The 18,394-nt window shown below is 43.0% G+C and overlaps 1 protein-coding gene across 6 annotated transcripts in view; it reads left to right on the forward strand.

Annotated features, from left to right (window-relative positions):
- The window catches only part of MICU1 (mitochondrial calcium uptake 1), a 110,526-nt gene that overhangs the window by 12,900 nt on the left and 79,232 nt on the right, over window positions 1-18,394 (forward strand). For 4 of the 6 annotated variants that reach the window (XR_012674237.1, XM_075154125.1, XM_075154131.1 and 1 more), the window contains exon 4: window positions 14,136-14,319. Coding sequence is in view for 4 of the 6 variants with exons in the window: in XM_075154125.1 (XP_075010226.1) it covers window positions 14,136-14,319 (184 nt within the window). In the remaining 2 variants the exon portion in view is untranslated. Of the gene's footprint in view, window positions 1-8,763; window positions 8,921-9,174; window positions 9,234-14,135; window positions 14,320-18,394 lie in introns of those variants that run through there. The other 2 variants (XM_075154130.1, XM_075154126.1) reach the window with 2 other exon arrangements.

An 18,394-nucleotide genomic window follows, 5' to 3' on the forward strand; every position in this document is an offset into this window, starting at 1 on the left:
TCTTTGTGGTCTGCTGAGTGCTTCGCATACAAAACATAGCAGAGGAGCAGAAGGGGACAGTCCATCTTTTGGTGGAAAGGTAGCTGCATGCAAGACTCAGGAGGTTTTTAAGGGCCAGAGTCTGAGCACACCTACTCTGAGCTCAAAGCTTGTTTCCATAACTGTGAGGAGAAAGGGGATATTTGTGCTTGCCTGAGGTGACCCTCACTGAACCCTAGGCCCATGCCATGTTTGAAATAAATCAAGGACTCCCTTCTCTTCCCTCAAAATGTGGAAGCAATGTGGCACTGGCAGTGTCACTGAAGCAACTAGAGTCTGAAAATAAAGTCTTTGCTGAAAACCTGTCTTACTTCCATTCCAATATTTGGGTGATTTATTGCTGGCTCTCTGCTCACCTGTGTTGCGGCTAGAAGGCTCTAGTTTTAAAGTAACAGGAGGAAGATGATGGTAATTGTTCTGGCTGTTCCTAGAGCTGTCAAACCTCTATGTCTCCTAAAAGGAGTCGCGCAGGCAGAGGGAGAACACAGTGATCCAGCACAGTGTTGTCTTATGCTTCATTTTGCTAATAATCTGCACTTACGTAGTGCCTCTTTATCCGCAGGTCCCGAACGCCTCTGCGGGGATAGCCAGGATAACACCCCTTTTCAGGCAGGGAAGTGAGCAGGGTTTTTCCTAAAACATCGTCAGCCTGATTGTAAAGTAGGTAGGACATCGTGTCCTACGTAAAGCTCTCCCAAAGACACCGAGTTAGTATCTCCCTCCTGCAGCAGATTCATCCCTGCTTTTAACAACAGCCAAATTGTCAGTTGTCAGCTTTGCCTTTGATCAGGAGGAAGGTGCTTCCTGCAGCCGAGAGCTGCTGAGGGTATGTGGTGTACTAGGTCAGGGGTGATTTCAGAGACTGATTTTTGGCTCCTGGAGTACTTGGCTGTTCCTTGGAGGCCCCTGGGCACTGTGGCCAGGCTTGACCTTGCTCAGCTGAGAGCGCTGATAGAAATCAGATCAAGGAGACGGCAGCCGCTTTGGTCTAGCGTGGTCTGTGATCTCCTCAGTCCTCATCAATCTGGAGAGATTGCCTTGCTGTGATTTTTATTTTTTTCTTTCCTTGCTCTGTCTCCTTTGACTTTTATAAATTTGTAAAGCACTAAATAGAATTGTACAGATTTAAGTATTCCTTTTCTATATAAGCCATGAAATAAATCCACAATGTCTGTAATTGTAAAATGAAAGTACATCCAGGCTTATGGTGTTACTTTAATTATTTGGCATACAGCTGTTGAATAAGAGGAGAAACAAAACTGATATGTTTGGTATAGAAAATACTTCATACTGACACCTGCAGGAGTTTTAAACAGACTCTCAAATAGGCATTTTAACATTGTGTTTAAATAAATGAGGGATGAGAAACCGCAAATTTCCTTTTGTCTTTCACAATATATAAATTGAGTGATTAGTCAAGTTTATGAATACGCGTAGGTGAATCAAAAATGTTTGTAATGACATCCTGGGTTATTCAGGTAGTTACATCCTGGGTCGTTACAGTAAGTAGCAGTAGAATTAGTTATAAAAGGTAAATATGTAATCCACGTAGCCAGGGCATGGAGATCGAATAAGCCAAGTGTCACTGAACATGTAATTTATATACTATAGAGAGAAATGTCTGTGTGCATCTGAGTATTTACACTTAGTAGTAAGCGATTTTAATTTATTAAATGTTGCAGCGGTATTTAAATGGGAAGCAGGTTAGGGAGGCCTTTTGCGTAACCAGTTCTGTTAGTGCAGTTAGTCTGTCGTAGGGATGACCTGTGATGCTTGTTTACCTTCGGTTAGTGAAGCAACCGTGCTTTTGTTGTGATATGAAACTCCTGTGCTGCACAGTTAGTCTCTGAGGGGTCCAGCAGGTCCTAAGTGTGGCTGTCTTAGCATCACAAAGAATTACTGTCCCTTTGGTGGCAGATGACTCTAACGAGGAACATGTGCCTGCTAATATTCTGCTTAACCTTGGATGTTCTGTCAGTGAAGCTGAGACACTCCATTGCCCTTTGAGAAAGGAATACAGTAAGGGATGCTTTCCTGCAGGCTGTCAGTGAAGTTTTCTTTTAAGATGAGGGATGTCTCCCTCTTTGTGTTTTCTTATAATTATTTTTCTTTACAGTTAAGGCATTAAAGATGTAATAGGCTGACTCAAGAAGCAATTGCAAAAAAAAACTTATGCTTCTTGGGCTAGGTAAGTAAGAGCTGATGCAGTGTTAGAGGAAGAGCAATAATAAAAGGAAAGGAGTATTTGACTTGTATTTCTTTTTGTCATCTGCATAGAGCCGTGTGTAAATGCCCCAACTCTTTTCAACTGACATGTGGGAAGCAGCACTCATCTCTTACCAGTACTTAAAAGCCCCCCAACCTTTTGATTTCAAAACAGATTTCTTGTACTTCTGATGATGAGGAACCTTGCAAAAAGGGATTAATATGGTGGTGCCTGTATGTGAATTTACCCCTTCCACTACTTAGCATGAAGAAAGACAAGACTTCTCAGGTGCTTTCTGACTGTCATGTGCAGCCTGAAACCCGTGTATTTCAGATTGATTCTGTAGGATATGCTTTGAGCAGCATGCGAAGCCAGTGCTGGGGTAAGGAAGCCCACACGAAAGTAGAGGAGAAGTCAAGGATTGAAAAGATGTTTATAAAAAAACCCTCACGTATGATGCAAGATAGGAAAGACTTATTTTGTGTCTTCCCAAGACTGGAGGTGGGTTGATGGGATCTTCATGTTTGATCTGCGTCTGTGTGTAGCTTTCTGCATAGCTGTCCCTTGCAGGTGAGTGTTGGTCTTGTTGCCTTCGCTGTCCTCCAGGAGCTCCTGCTGCCTGCTTTTGGTGGAATATATCTCATCTAAATAATTACACGACAGGAGTAGCTAATGCTGCTCTGTTCTGCCGTGGTGAGGAATACTTCAGCAATGCAAATAACTGAGCTTAGAAGATTAACAAAGTTTACCCAATAACTTAAACTCTGAGAATTTCCAGCTGGCAACAGAAGCAATTAAGTATCTGGGCATTGGTATAATGAACTGAATTAATTAATTGGAATAAATCTTGGAGAAGTCATTGGCTAATCTAAATGAAGCATTAATATATGAGAAGTACTGAACCTCACAGTTTGTAGCAAGCTTAATGTTTATAAAAAATACTGTTACTGATACTCCTGTAAAACTTGTATTCTCTATTTGTAGTTCCAAATACTGATTTGTGTTTTATTAAATTAAGCAATTAAGCTTGAGATACCCGTCTCCCAGCCCTGGTGGTATATTCTCATTCTGTTACAAGCTCTTCTTTTTCAGGCTCCACTCTTCACCAGCAACCTGAGCTGTTTTGCTGCTGGCTGCCACTTCTGCAGATTTCATTCCATCTCTACCATTTCTTCCTCTCTTTCTCCACCCTCTTCTCCTTTGGCCATCCTGTATCAAATGCTCTATTGCTTTACTGGAAGATCCTCTGTAGGAAAGACCCTTCGTCTTCCTTGCGCTGCTGACCTTCTCTGCTTTGTGTGTTTGGCTTTTCTCCATCGGCGCTTCTGAAATTAATTTTGAAGCCTAGATCAGCCCTTAGCTAACTCTGTTTAAGAATGCATTGCTTTTTTGCATCAGTGTCTTAGAGGCTTTAGAGTAATTTGCTTAGAATACATTTTTAATGTCAGAATTGCTGGAAGTATCTTATGCCAGCTGAAACTGAGACTTTAAAAATCTTTGTTCTAGCAAAACAAAGGAAACCACATAAATAATAGTCAAGAGGGGAGAAACCTGTTTTATAGCTATAGATGTGTCAGGTACTACTTAATCTGATGTAGGAGAGAAAAGATGAAAAAATGTTTATTATCCATCTTAGGTTTTTTTTTTTTTGAGAGCTCTGCTCCATTTTTTTAATTCTTTGAGAGGTGACAGACTTAAGAGACTCCTTGGGATTGCTATGCTGAGGGTTTTCTCCTAAGGCTTGAAGACACATTGATCTGTGAGCAGTGTCTTGAAAGAGCACTGTGTCCTTTCAGGTGGCTTTTGGCTTCATATTATTTTTACCCATGAGCATCAGGGGAAGGAAAGAATCTGATGCCAGGGAATGAGCCGAAGTCAAAACTGGAGTCAATTAGTAAAACATCTGAACTGCCCTGGGGGGGAGTGACCTCAGCTGACCCACAGAGCTTAAAGCACAGGTATTGCCCTAAGTGCAGAGCCCTGGAGTTTGATCACTGCACGTTCATAACACCTTATTTAAATGTTGCATAGCAAATCAGAGCTGGGATTTGTGCAGAGAAGCCAGGTGGAAATACAAGAAACTGCTTTCCGAATCATCTTGGTTTGCTGTGACTTTATGGGGACTACACTTTGAAATCTCTGTCTCTTAACAGGATAAGTGTTACTTGAACCCTGGGCTTTTAATGTCACTGGAAATGGCATTTTTTAATCTTTTTTTAAAAATATGGGTGCCTTCTGGTGGCCAAGTTCATGCCTGGTGCCTCCCCTTTGCACCAAATAACTGAAAATACCTGCTCACCTTGCCCTCATCCCCAAGAGCGTGTTGGCCGTCCTCCAGTAGCTATCTGGAAAGCAGCCTCTCTCCAAGAAGTCACATCATCTGGGGGCGGAGTAGGGGGAATAATTTCCTGGCTCAATAGAGGAAGCGCAGGAATTGTAAATATCACTTAGTTTTGATTAGTCCCTGATTTGGAAGAAAAGTGCCAATGCAGTCATTGAGTATCACCCCTTGAGGGTCTAGCCTTGTCACGGCTGTTGCCTTCTTATGATGTTCAGCGTCCCCCACCACCCGATGGCCCAGCTACCTTCTGGGCTGCACTAAAGGTTGGATCTGTGGGGAGGAAGCGAGGGAGAAAACTAGGGATGGGCATAATGTTCATTAATTAAGGCTTTAAAACAGAAGTTAGCCGAACCTTGGGTTTTTTTATCGCTTTTTACTTTGGCAAACTTCTACAGCTTCAGCTGTCTCCTGCAGTTGGCTGTTGCTGAGACTTGCTGGTGGAAGCTATATGCTTTTTTTTTTTGGTGTCTAGACCACATACGGGATCACGTGTTATTGCTGCTCGTGGGGCCAGCTGAAGAGAACAAAAGGCTTGTGAGGTTGAGGAGACTTTGTTTAATGTGACGCAGCCCATCTGTTTTATGTCTGCCAAAACAGCTGAGGGATTGCATGAGGTACTGGCTGGAAAGGGAATGATGCTATTAAATACCCTAGAGTTTATGGTAGAGCAGAACAGTTTTTAACTGGTATTAATATAGACATAGCAGGGAATTGCTCCCTCCTCGACTTGCAGCTAAATTTGTTAGGACTTTTGTCTCAAGAGCACGAGGCCAGATTCTCAGAAGCATGCAGCTGTGTGAACACATCCCAGCCTAGAGAGCAAAAAGCGGTGCCAGGAATGGCCTTCTCTGGTCTTCCAGTTGTGAATAGCAGTATGGCCTGAAAGCTGCGGTGTGTTAGCCCTGTCTCTGACTGACCTCCCGTGATCTTCCCCTGTTGTCTGCGTTTAGCTAAAGATGGGGTTTCATGGGAATTAAGAAATCTGAAGGGATCTCATTTCCCCTACAAGGGATCTTGTAGCCCACATACCTTTTCCCGTAAGTCAATTAAAGGTTTCACACTCCTTTGGGTACCCAAAGCAGTAAGATGTTCCTTGCATTTAAACAACTCCATCTCGCACATTCCAGCTGTGAGAGTCAGTGGTCAGATGCTTGGAGCACTCTTCTTCCCCACTGACCTGCTCGAGTTCCCCTCTATTTCTAGAGAATTATTTTAGATAACTTTAGTCCTCTGGCAACACCACTTATCATAGCTCTACATTCACTCTCTTGTGTTCTCGTGTCCTCAGTGGAAATGAAGATGGATTGAGTAGCACGGTCAGGTAGACAAACACTGCTTGTTGGGAGCCTATAAAACGCTCTGGTGTGGAAACACCTGCTTTGCCTTATGCATGTGAATAGGCTCACCCATTCCTTATTGCCTTGCAGGACTGAGCCTGTAGTTTGCACAACAAAACCAGATGCTGGAGTGATTAATGTTGTAGCACATCTTCACTTAATGGCTTGTTGCATTATTGCGGATGGTCTGGGAAAGGGAACAGATGCTGATGAGAATTTTTTCCTTCCCTGCCAGGTAACTGGGTGCTGGGGCTGCTGTCTCTTAAAAGTTCTTCATGATGCTTCGTTATAGATACAGGCTAGTTAAACTAGATGGAAAATAGTGTGTTTCGGATTAATGGACTCAGGTTCACATTTTATATTAGTATAGAGACCTGATTTGTCTGTCCTTATAGAGGAACTAAATATTTTCAAGGAACTTGGAGAAAATAAATATTGAAAGTCACAAGTTTTACTCTAGTTGATATTTGATGTGTATAACATCACATATACACACTTGATTTGTGTAACATGCCTGGTAAGTGAATAGTGCTTCAGTGCAAATGAATTCCTTGATTGCTGAAGGTGCAAGTAGACGCAATACAGACAACTTCCCAGAATTACTGCTTGCCTTGGCTAAGCTCTACTTGAGCTCGAGCTTATCTCCCCCTGCTTCAGCAGGAGGAGCCCACTCAATCTAGATTTTTTAGAAACCATTGGGAGAAGAGAATCTGTACATGAGGGAAGTTGTTAATTATCTGCACTGTGAACAAGACTCTGTGTTATTCTCGCCTCAGTGTATGCTAGTGCCTACTTTCAGCCATTTCTTGGTTTTGTTATTAGGTTACAGAGCTTTCCAGCTTGTTCCTTCACCAGGAATGCAGGCTATGATCAATTTACTCCTTTTTCTCAGCCTGGGAGGAGTAAGCTCTCTGATTCTGAAAAACTTACCCTACTAAACATTTTATTTATGGCTTTTGATTGAGTAGGATTTAGAGAAAAAAGGTGCTAAAGAGCCTGAGCACAGTAGCCTAGGAGGGTTGCATCGATGCCAAACAGGGGCATTATTTAATATTTAGACTTGATTTGAGATTCCTGTACGTGTACATACAAGGTTTGCATTTGTCCTTTAGACTGTGGTGATTCACCGGGAGTGACGCACTAAAGCACAAAGTGGCTTTCACAGGCGTTAACGTCTAGTATGGATGAAAGTAGTCATGTAAACGTGTCTGTGTTCGTTGTGCCTAGACGTTCCCCTCGCTCTTTGGCTCTCTTGATGGGTATGGTATGCTTGCTTGTGCTCAGCTTGCCGAGCAAGCGAGACCGTAATTTCTAGTGCTCTCTGAATCTTTGCTGATAGATGGCAGGGGACTCAGGGACTTTATCCTCTAGCTCATTAATAAAAAAGGTGGCGCAGGGCCAGGAACTTACCCTTGTCAGGGCTTGGGAGAAGCTCAGCCACTCGTTGATGATCAAATGCTCATATTTTGAAGCATGTTGTTAACCAGTTTTTAATCCATTGAATGTTTCATGTTGATTTTTGTGTTGCTGTGGCTTATTAATCACAATATCATTTAGTGGCAAGTGGAATAATACAGTGTGAGAACTTGCATTTATCAAGTGAATGCTACTGCGATTATCAACAACACTGGTAATCTCATCAAGAAATGACATCTATTATTTTCCATAAGCCCTTGTTGACTGTCATGAAATTCTTTACCCTCCTTAATTAGAAAGCCTAGATCATCTTGTCTCCTCCGTCCAACATCAGTCTTTGTCTAAATAACAGGTCTGCGATAACACCTATTGCCCTGTTTTACTCTTTTAAAATATTAATAGCAATGAGTTAAGGCTTACTGAATATCAACAGCAGTTGGGCAGAGGGTCTCAGCCAACTCTTATTAAAACTAAACCTCAGATTCTGCAGAAAGCTTTATAAAGACCAGAGTAGAAAATACATATCTATAGTGTTGCTGTGTTATATAGACCTTTGCTGCCATTCAAGTGGAGAGAGTCTGTCTGTGTTCTCTCTTGAGAAGATCAGGATATATAGAATATAAAGCGTTGTAAAGAAAGTAAGTGTTCTTTTGGAAACACACAGTTCTGTCACTTCTAATAAAATGGTAAACAATAATCTTGATTTATTACATGCTCCTTGTTGTTTTTGATAATTTGGACAGTAAAAAGATCATGTTCTCTTGGTCATTGCCTCCTCCTTGGGTGCTTCTGTGTCCCTTATCAATTTTCTGCAGTATCTAGCTTTCAATTTATATGGAGTATATTTAATTTTCTCTTCCCATCTTTTTCTGTTTTCTTACTTCTACAGGCCTTGCTTTCTTCTGAACTAAAGTTGTGAGTTTTTTCACTTGTATTTTTTTAGCAGTCACGGCATCCTTTTTACCCTTGAGTATAAGCTTTGAATACCCAATAAAACAATCTTCAGCAGTTGGTAGTTGGCCTTCTAAGTCAGACTTATTTATATCCGTTGATCTGGCTCATAATTTCAAACTGATAAAGCCAGGCTCGTACAAACCCGAAAGTATTGTAAAAAATAATAATAAAACAAGGGTGGGGGAGAGAAGACACTCTGTGTTTATTGAAGGCACCTTAAAAAGTTCGTAGTACCAGAGGCTCTGCTTTGCCTCTTTGACTCTCCCAACCTAAGATTTTTTTTTTCTTGAAAACAAACGCCAGTGAATGACAGTGGTGAAGGGTGATGAGCTTGCTGTCTTTTGGGAGGACAAGGGATAGAGAATAGGATGCCAGCTGTGATCTTACTGGGTTCATGTGGTCATCCTACGTCGTGGTTCTTGCTATCTCTGCCAGCCTCACTGTTTTATTCAGTTACCTTCCCTTGCTGTACCATCTGCGTGCCCAGGAGCAAATACCAGGGGAGCTGCAGCACTGACTGAAAGCAACTGCCATTTTCTTGGGGGGAAAAAAGAAGCTATTGAGCCTATCAGCCTTCAAAGTACAGTTCGGATCAAGAGAAGTTCAAGTGAGCAGCGTGTTTGGCAGGTGAGGAGCACAGGCTTGCAACTCTGTGCGTGGCAGATGTTAAATAAATTGTGGCTGCGTGCATCCGTCAGGGCTGCAGCTCGGGGGTACGGTCCCGTACCCCACTCAGGGCGAGCTCTGTTTGGAAACGTAAGCAGCATAAGAAATTAACAGATTTATAGTTTACGAGGATATGAGGGTAACGTCAGCAGGATGCCTCCAACGTGTGTCATTAGGGTTGCCAACCTTCATGAAACAATTATTTTCCTCTGCAGGCTATCGGGGAGACATCTCTAAGGAGTGGCATGTTATCCCACATGATCCAAGTTAGCTGGTAAGACTGACCTAAAACCATTCAGGTTCATCTTCTTCAGCGTAGTGCCCTTCAAGGGGCTTGAAGCAGAGGTCCTCACGCTCTGCCCTGTCTATCTGCGCCCACGTGCTGGTGCCGGTGCCTAAACTGGGCTGCGGCAGAGGCGAGTGGGAGGGAGCGTGAGAAATCAGCTAGTCTGCTGCCAAGGCAGCGCTGCGTGCCTCCAAGCTAGTCCTGACAGGCAGCTGTCTCACCTATTTTTAGCAATTTGCTGGTGATGGAGAGAGGAGTGATGGAATAAATCCTCCCTGGCAGCCGATTCCAGTGTTCCCCTGTCCTTAACATTAAATGCTTTCTGTATATGTGTATGTATGAATGCACAGGCTGCTGCTTCTTTCCCTGGTGCATAAGCCTCTTCCCTTGTGATGTCCTTAAGCGCATGTCCTGCATCTTGTCCTGTCCTCGCTGGACCAAGAGAAAAGTCCTGCAGCAGCTGTTTTATATATAATACAGTTATCTCACCTTCCTCTTCTCCATCTTTCTTACAGCAATCTGACTGGCTTAGGTCAGTTTTTCCCACAGTGTGTTCTGGACCTTTAACCATTCCTGCTGCTCCCTGTCGGGTCTTCTTCGGTTGGTCCAGCTCTTCCTTGGAGTGCACCGTCAGTAGCTGAAGGCACTTTCTGCAGGGACGTTTCTGTTGCTGGCTGGGGTGAAAGGAAGGGCGTGCACATCTCTCAGACTACGCTGCTGTCTCCTTATGTTCTTGGTCCTATTTTAGGCTATGGCTGGAATCCAGAGCTGTCTCTTCGATCTAATCGTTCATGTTCATCTCTGGAATCTGTCTTAATTTTGGTGTGTTCATTGCGGTTCTTGCCACAAATTCATTGTGCTAATTTATGTTGGTGTCAAGTACCATGAAAGGTAAGGAAGGAAGCAAAGTAGTAAAAAGTCCTGTGAGTGGGGTGACATCCTGAAAAATTGGGCTGTGATCTTCATCATTTCTGGTTAATGCCTTATTAAAGTTTCAACTAACTAATTTAGTTGTTGAACATGGTTGAGCTGAGGACGAGACAGAGCTGCTCACTGAAAGTACTCCCCATCCCTGGAGATTGCCTATTTTTATGAACGTTGTGTCCAAGTTTGCTTTGGCATTTCAGTGTGAAAGCCTGAAGTTTTAAGTGACTTTTAAACCTCACTTGGATGTCTCCAGACGTTTACATGCAAGGAGAGTGGCAACTCTATTCAACTGAAGAACACATCTGTCAGGCAGGATTCCTCTCTGCTGCTTTTTGTTTGGTGGCAAGGTCTTTGCTGACTCCTGAGTGCCCAACTTCTTGTTGATCTCCTACATTTCTTTCTGAGATTAAATAGCATCTGATAGCTAAGTACTTTTCTACTGTCTTTAGGGTTAGAATAACTGAGCACTGTTATCTCTGGCACGAAGCTTTGTTCTCTTAGCACACTGTTCTGCTTCTGTCTTTCAAAGAAGAAGAAAAACACTTTTAAGTGAGGGATTGTGATTTCTTTAATTGGAAAACCTGCAACTGTGGACTATCCTGCCAATGCCTGGTGTGAGTCCCGGGATCCTTTGTGGATGTATGTTCTATGGTTGCATGCATTTGTGTTTCTCAAAGAATGATTTGCTAAGTGAGAATTTAGCATTGAGTAGTCCTCTGTGGTAGCTAGGTGGTTTTCTTTGGGGATGATGAACCTAATCTTAAACTTGATTGTTGGCTTTCTCCAAGGATTAAAAGGAGATAACTAAGTAGGTGGGAAATACGGTCTTTGTCTTAAATTCAATTCACTGGGGGGAAAAAAAACCTGAAGCGTTAGGAGGGTTGGATCTTGGCAGCTAGGATCTGGGACAGGCACACTGCATGGAGAGAGGCTGGCAGCTAGTCTTGGCACACAGTGAAGGGAGTCTTAATATTTTCGTTTCCCTTTTGTGCAGAAGCTGTAGCAACAGGCACGCTATTGGAAAGTCAGTCTCATCAAAAAAGGAGGTGGAGAGTCTTCACTTGCTGATGGCAGTCCAGCAGGGTGGATATTTCTGGAGCTATGGGTTTTTTCCAGCCGTACTCTGACATCTGCATTGAAAGACTCCTTTATGTGGGTGCAGTATGGAAGCTGCAGGTGTTGGAAGCCAAGAATTTCGACAGAGGATGGTTGTGCAGGATGTAAAATAAACAGAGTAGTAGGTGTACATAGAGAGCGGATCATTTAATGGTTATTTCAGTTAGTAGTTTGGACCGTGGCCTGAAGGTGAGGAATAGCAGGTACTGTTTAAAACCTGGCTTGAGAAGTAGACTACAAGTTCTGCTTTTATTCTCGTAGCCTATTCTGCTTGTATGCTGGGAAGGTGATCTAACTGTAGAGCTGAGTTAATTACCTAGATAAACTAGAGGGGAAGAAAAAGCTGACTGTATTCAAACAGCCTGTCTGTATTGCTGTAGCCAACTGGCTTCACAGCATGATGGATTGAAGGAATGCATAGGATTTGCTGAAAACGTTTGATTTTGAATTTAATCTATCCTTCCCTGGTTTGCTAGCTGTCAGTCAAGCATTACGGGAGCAAATCTTCACTGATACAGCTATTCTCTGGCATGTTTCATACAGACTAGCTTGATTGTGTAAATAAGCAATCAATTTTCTACTGCTTTTCTGTCCCCAGGACCTTTTCCCAAGAGGTTCTCTCAGAGCTACTTAAGACTGGTGTCCTGCTTACACAAGGGCTTTCCTTGTCAGCGCTGCTTGTTGTAGCCTCAGCTGGCAACAGCTTATTCTAGCAAACTGCGTATCAGCCAAAACCACAACTCCGCAAGGATGTGCCAGTGCTGATTAAACTTTCAGGAAAGGCTTCAGGAGAGGTGCCAGTGTGGACTTCGTGCTCCAGGAGACAGATCAGATGCCTGGCTCTTCTGGGGAGATAATTTCCCTATCTTAAGATGCTCGTGGAGGACTCGGGTTTGGATCCTGTCTCGGAAAGTTTGGTTCAGTGGAAGTCTGAAAGATGGTGGTTTGCTGTAAGGCTTAAGCAAATATATTGGCAGATAAAGGCTCAGGACCTTTTCAGAAAGGAAAGGCTGGCATGTTAGACTCCATTTTGCGTGAAAAGGCTTGGTGGGTACTGCTCTTCACCAAGCATTTGTGTATTTTATTAAATCAAACCCTTGTGTTGGAGTTATATTCTGTCCCAGCGTGGACTAGAAACCTCTGAACTGCTTTAACCCAGCCATAGTGCTATGGGTTATCGCATTTCAGAGCCATGCTGGGAACTTGGTGGTGGTTGTTCAAGTGCTTTCAGTAGTTTGCTGAAGTAGTTATCACAATATGAACAAAAGTTAATTTGCTTTCGTCATGATTCAGTCTATTGTTAAGTATGCTCTTTGGGAGTTTGTTCTGGAATAATAAAGTTTTTGCTTCCCACCAGCACTGTGGAAGGATTTGAGTTCTTTAGCCCTTCCCTATTTATCCTGTATGGTGACTGTTAGTGAATTATTGGATGTCGGTAAGGAGTGAGTTGTCTTTTATTTTGATAGCATTTAATTAATTGAAGGAGCACCTACCCTCATTTCTTGGAGGATGGTGCGCTGAGATTGCTGCAAAGCTGTGTATTGCTGGGGAGACAGGCACAGACTCTTCTCTGTTAATTTTACATACAACATCTGTGTTTTCCAGGAAACTGGTAGGATGAAATATGTGTAGCTTTTTGCTTAGAGCTTGGGAGGTTTCAAAAATCTTGGTTTGTTTTTGTTTTTCTCTGAAGGCAGCCTTTCTTGAATAAACTCACGCAGCTGTAAGTGACGGTGTTACAGGGAGTACCAAAGTACCAGCCTTCATCGGAAGGCTGCTGGCTAATGAGCAGCACCTAACTGTGTGCAAGCCCCGAACCCTGTGATTAGTCCAAAATAAATCACCAGGAGTGCAAAGTAAAGGCGGCTTCGCTTAAGTTACAGGCAGCCTAGCATGTTTGCCTGAGCTGTTTGAGTCCTTTAGAAAGAGAAACAGTTATGCCAAACCGTTTGCTTTGTGGCTTGTGACATGTTAACATATCCTTAAAGATTATAATTTCACTGATGTTTATGTGGTCTGAGCTCTGTCCGATTATAAACCACTTTACAAGTAAAGCATAGGAAAGCCATAGCATTGTTTGGCTTATGGATTTTTCCTGCTTTTTATTTAACCACCCTATGGCCAGTTGCAATTCTGCGAATTGCTCATGGCTTAGACTGAGCGATTTTGAGTCTTAGTCTTGGTCTACAAACAGGGTCACTGAAGATCCTTGTATTTGAACAGCAGGGACAAGGGTCCTTTGCTCTGCCAGAGTTGTATTCCAGCTTGAGGATAAACAACTCCAGCTTTTGTTGTCACAAACCCTGTAGCACTGGAGTTTGGAAGAGTCATTGGTAGAAGAGGGAAATAAAACAGCCTGTCACCTGCTGGAGATAGAAAATAAATCAGTTGAGCTGAAACAAAGAGGCTATTCTTTCTGAATCCTGCAGTGCTGATGGTAAAACACATTTCTATCACTTTATAAAAATCTTTTTTTGGGAGAGTAGGGGTGGAATTTAGTGCTAAAGGAGCTATGGTATGCCCTTCCCAATCTTTCTTGCATGTGTAGTTTTTGGGAGAGGGTACGATAATTCATTGAGTGATTTGCTCTGGTGTTCTTGGGCTGGGAAAACTCACTGTCATTATTAGTTTGGGGTTTTGGGGTGGGGGGGTGGAAATTTGATTACAGCAGGGAAAGGCACACAATATTCTGAGGAGACTGATCACTGCTTTGCTTTTGCTTTGCAGTCCTCCACGCTGAACTGTAACAAGTGTTTCATTCAGGGAGAGCCTTGCAGGGCCATCTTTGTAGCCTTAGCACCCCTCTCAATAATTTCCTAAGCTGGTGTTTTCTTTTCCCTTGTACAGGGCCTATGCAGAAGACTCATCCTCTGTAAAACACGATCCGAGGACAGAGCCGAGCGAGAAGGTGAAGCACGAGGAGGAGGAGGAGAGCAGCAGCAGTGAGGGTAGAAAGGCTGTTGCATCGGGCGATGAGGAGGCTCAGCCAGAAGGGAAGAAGAAGAAGCGTTCGGGGTTCAGGGACCGAAAGGTACCAAACTTGGGTGTGTTACACCTGCAGCTGTTGCACTGCAGTGGAAGAAGGGAAAAAACTTGCAGAACATCTTATTCAGATTGTGTACAGCGGGTGTATAGAGTCTGGCTTTTACTCTGTACTTGTCTTTATTTTCTAAGGGACCTTACTGTTTTGGGAACCTACTTTCTTGGCATGCTACCTTGAGTTTCTTCAGATTGAAACTTGTTTATTTGGAAAGCACAGTACGCTGATCCTCTGAAATGGAGACCTCTTTTCCTATCTCCAGTTGGATGTCAGAGAAGTGGCTCGCTGAGAAGTCAAGGCTCCTGCCTTAATGGCTGTTAGGATGGTGCATGCAGAGTAGGGAATCAGTGCAAAAGCTTTAAAACCATCTAGGGCATCCGGCATGTGTGTGTCTGAGTCCATCCGTTTGCCTGTGAACATACACAGTGTATGTAGGAAGAAGTAGAGGATGAGTGTGGAAGGGAGGGTTATAGGAAAGGCGCACTTTAATTTTTCCTTTAATTATTCCATGTAAACATAGTTGTTGAAGTACAACCTCACTCCCTATTCATGGTCAGTCGTGTCTCTCTTGATGCTTATGCCTATTTAATTTTCATATCAGACACATTTTCAAGAGGAGGAAAGCTTGAGTAATAAACTATATTGTCAACTTGTGACCTACCTTCACCGTTCGGCAATCCTGAGAGCTTTGGGCTCCTCAGAACTGTCTGACAACTATTTGGTACTATCTGTAACCACTGTTTTTTACAAGATGTACGATTTGGTCTGATGGAGAGTCCTGTAACTGAGAGTTGGCAGACAGCAGTATTTTATTTTTTAAACCTGTCTGGATGTCGGTTTTATTGGGCTGTTTGATGATTTAATATCTTTGCAGTGCCAAAGAGGAGAACGGGAGTGTATGCTCTTCAGAGTTCCTTTCTGTATGATTTGCTTCTCATAATTATTTTTAAGTCCGTATCCTGGAGGCTGCATCTCATTAGCTGTTAAACTGTGGATGGTCCTATATAGTGGCTTAACAGCTTTTCATAAAAAATTAAGAGCTGTTTCATTTGAAGCTGCTGAATCATACTCTGTTCTTGGTTAGAGTAGATTACACAACTTGAAATTTCAAGTGCCTTGTGGTATTTGGGGCTCCAAACTCTCCCTGTTGTGACATGCTGGTGGCAGCTCAGTGAAGTTATGTTGTAAGATACTACGCTGAAATACTCAGTATTGTCCAGGAATATGGATTCTCGGCTTCTCCTAATTTTCCTGGCAACTGAGTGTCAGGTACCCTGGCAGCTTCAGCAAAACTTCGACTCTTGCCAGTACCACTCAAGAAAAGTGGGTTATTTTTTCCAGTGTCAGCAGATGGAGGCAGATTGCAAAGAGCAAAGAAAGCGATCCACTTTCATCCACACTCTTATTTTTTAAACAAGAACATTTGTTGATACAGCGAATGTAATGATTGATTTTTTTGTCTTGTGTGGCTGGTTGCTTCTGGCTAGGGAAGCCAGAGAAGGTTTGTTTGCAAGCGAGGACTTTTATTCCAGTTGTTAGGGGACATGCCTACATCGGCCAGCTCTTTCTTTCCCATACTAGGCAGGAAGGAATGTGGCCATGCTTTCCAAATAAGACGCGAGCCAGGCATGGAGGGTGCCTTAGAGGTCCGGTGGGAACGACGTGCAGCCTGAATCCCTTCTCAGTTCACAGCCTGCCTTCCTCCTACAGTGCTCGACTCAGGAGCAGCAACTTCAGCAGGGAGAGCACTGTTTAAAACAGATCTCGCAATCTTTTTACCAACATAAGCCCTCTTCTCTCCAGCCTTGAGACGGAATGTACCTTCTGTGACCTGAATGCCAGTGTTGCTTTTGCTTCGTTTAATGCAGGATGTAAGCGGTAGTCTCCCAGGTGCCGGGTTCCGTGTTTATTTTTGAGCGGCCCCGTTGTGGGCTTGGTGTTTGATCAGCAGTTGCCCTAGTGAGTCATCTCAGGAGGTATATTTGAATGTTTCCAGCTCAGATGATAGAGGAAGGTGTGCCCCAGCTCCCAAGTCAAAATCAGGGCTGCTCCCAGGATGTGCTGCTCCCCTCATCAGTTGTGTAGCACTTAGGGAATTCCTGACTCTTCTGTATGTTTTTTAAAAAAAACCAAACAACAAAACCCACAGTAAAAACCCTTTCCGACTCTTCCCATAATTAATTGAAAATAGTGTGGGGTTTTTGAGGAGAAAAAAATTAAGCTTAATTGAAAGCGTTTAACACTTGTTTGTTATCCCAATGTTGCTTTTAATGAAGTTGATGATGAGTGGTGAAATAATAAATTAGGCATGACACTGCAATTTTGGGCAGTGATTCGGTGAAGAGGAAGTTGAAATATAAATTACTTGGCACCTGCTGGGGCTGGGATCGTGTGTGGTTGGCTCCAGGGCGCCTGTTGTCTTGCAGCCTATGCAATGTATAGGTCCTGACTGCATAAGGGAGGAAAGGAAAAGAGTGATTGAGTGCTTTTATAGTTTGAAGGTTAATGAGCAGTAAAACATGATGTGGGTGGGCTGACATGTTAATTAATTAGCTAAAAGAGTTTGCATGCAGTGTTAGGATTGCTTTATTAAGATCGGCTTGTAGTGTTTGCTGGGTCCTGCAGATGTGCTGCCTTAGGAGTGTTAGTTGTGCATTACAGTAGGAAACCCAAAGAAAATGAATCCTAATTAATTTACCCTGTCAAGATGTGTGTGGTGGAGCTGGACTGCACAGTTCCCATTCTGCTGCTCAGTCAGGGAGGCCCCGGTGATGCTCTGGAAGTGAATTGAGATGTTAATTTAGAGCTTTATTTTGATGTTTGCACAGGATTTAATTTTTTTCCTTTTAACCTGAGGCTTAGCATAGACGTTGACTGTCTCAACAGCAGCTTCGCTCTTGTAGAGCAATAGGGATTACTTGCTCATCTTTCTCCTCCAGTACCTATTCTATTAATAAATGCCGAAAAGAGACCTTCCCTTTTGGTCACATAATATCTTTCTGGAGGCCCCTGATTATGTGAGGCCACAGTTCTGGGGGCAGGATGAGAGTTTTTGGCTGGTGGCCACTGTGTGGAGGACCAGTGCGTACTGGGGGAAGGCAGCTGCCTGGGTGCATGCTTTGCCAGGAAAGTATTTTGGAGTATTTTCATAGGCGAGAGGTCGTGGGAGGAGAGACTTGCCTGGGATGATTTTATGTCCAGATTGTTTAGAAATAGTGTAAAAAAACCAAAACAAAACAAAACACCCAACCAAAAACACAAAACAAAATAAAAAAACCCAAACAAACAAAAACCCCACACAACAAAAAAAAACCCCAAACTCACAAAGGGTGGTGTGTACACCCAAATACATACATGCGTGCTTTTCATCTCTGCATTTGTATAGAGAGATCAGGGCACTCATGTTATTGCCCACTTTGTGTTTAGCACCTAGTCTTGAATAAGTGAGTTGTCCTTTTGTAGGGTCTTGGCTGTTCCCTTCTTGATCTGGCTTCATGTTCAAGCCAGTCTTGAAGTTTAGAGGGATGGGTTGTAGCATATTTGTTAGTTTTTGCCAGCTGATTAGATCATGTTAGCAAAGATGAGGTAATTGTGAGTTCAGCTGCAGGCAAAAGGGAAGAAGCGTTGCTGCATTCGCTGATTTCTCATAGGGAAGTTTGAGGAAGAAGTGTGATTTCAGTTGTGATGAAAACAGCCTGTGAGACACTAAACAAGCGTTTTAGATTCTACTTTTTTGGTCTATATTGTGAGTTATTCAAGACTGTTGTTCCTCATAATTCTTCAGGAATGTATTTGTCCTGAAAATTGTGGGTTTTGTGTATGTCACGGCTAATTGCTGGAACTCAAAAGGTTGCAAATAATTAAAACTAACAGTAGCTTCCCACGAAACTTTGAATAGCTGTACGTAATCATGTTCCCTTCCGGATCTGAAAGCCAAATCACTTAACAGGTAACACCCATTCCTTATAATCCAGTGGGCTTAGAGGGGCTGCTTTGAGCTTTCATGGAGATGGTAGGTCAGCTTAGCTCTCTTTGTCCAGACATGGCAAACTGTGTCAGAAGACAA

The sequence above is a fragment of the Calonectris borealis genome, chromosome 7 (genome assembly GCF_964195595.1).
Source record: "Calonectris borealis chromosome 7, bCalBor7.hap1.2, whole genome shotgun sequence".
In the NCBI taxonomy this organism is placed as follows: domain Eukaryota; kingdom Metazoa; phylum Chordata; class Aves; order Procellariiformes; family Procellariidae; genus Calonectris; species Calonectris borealis.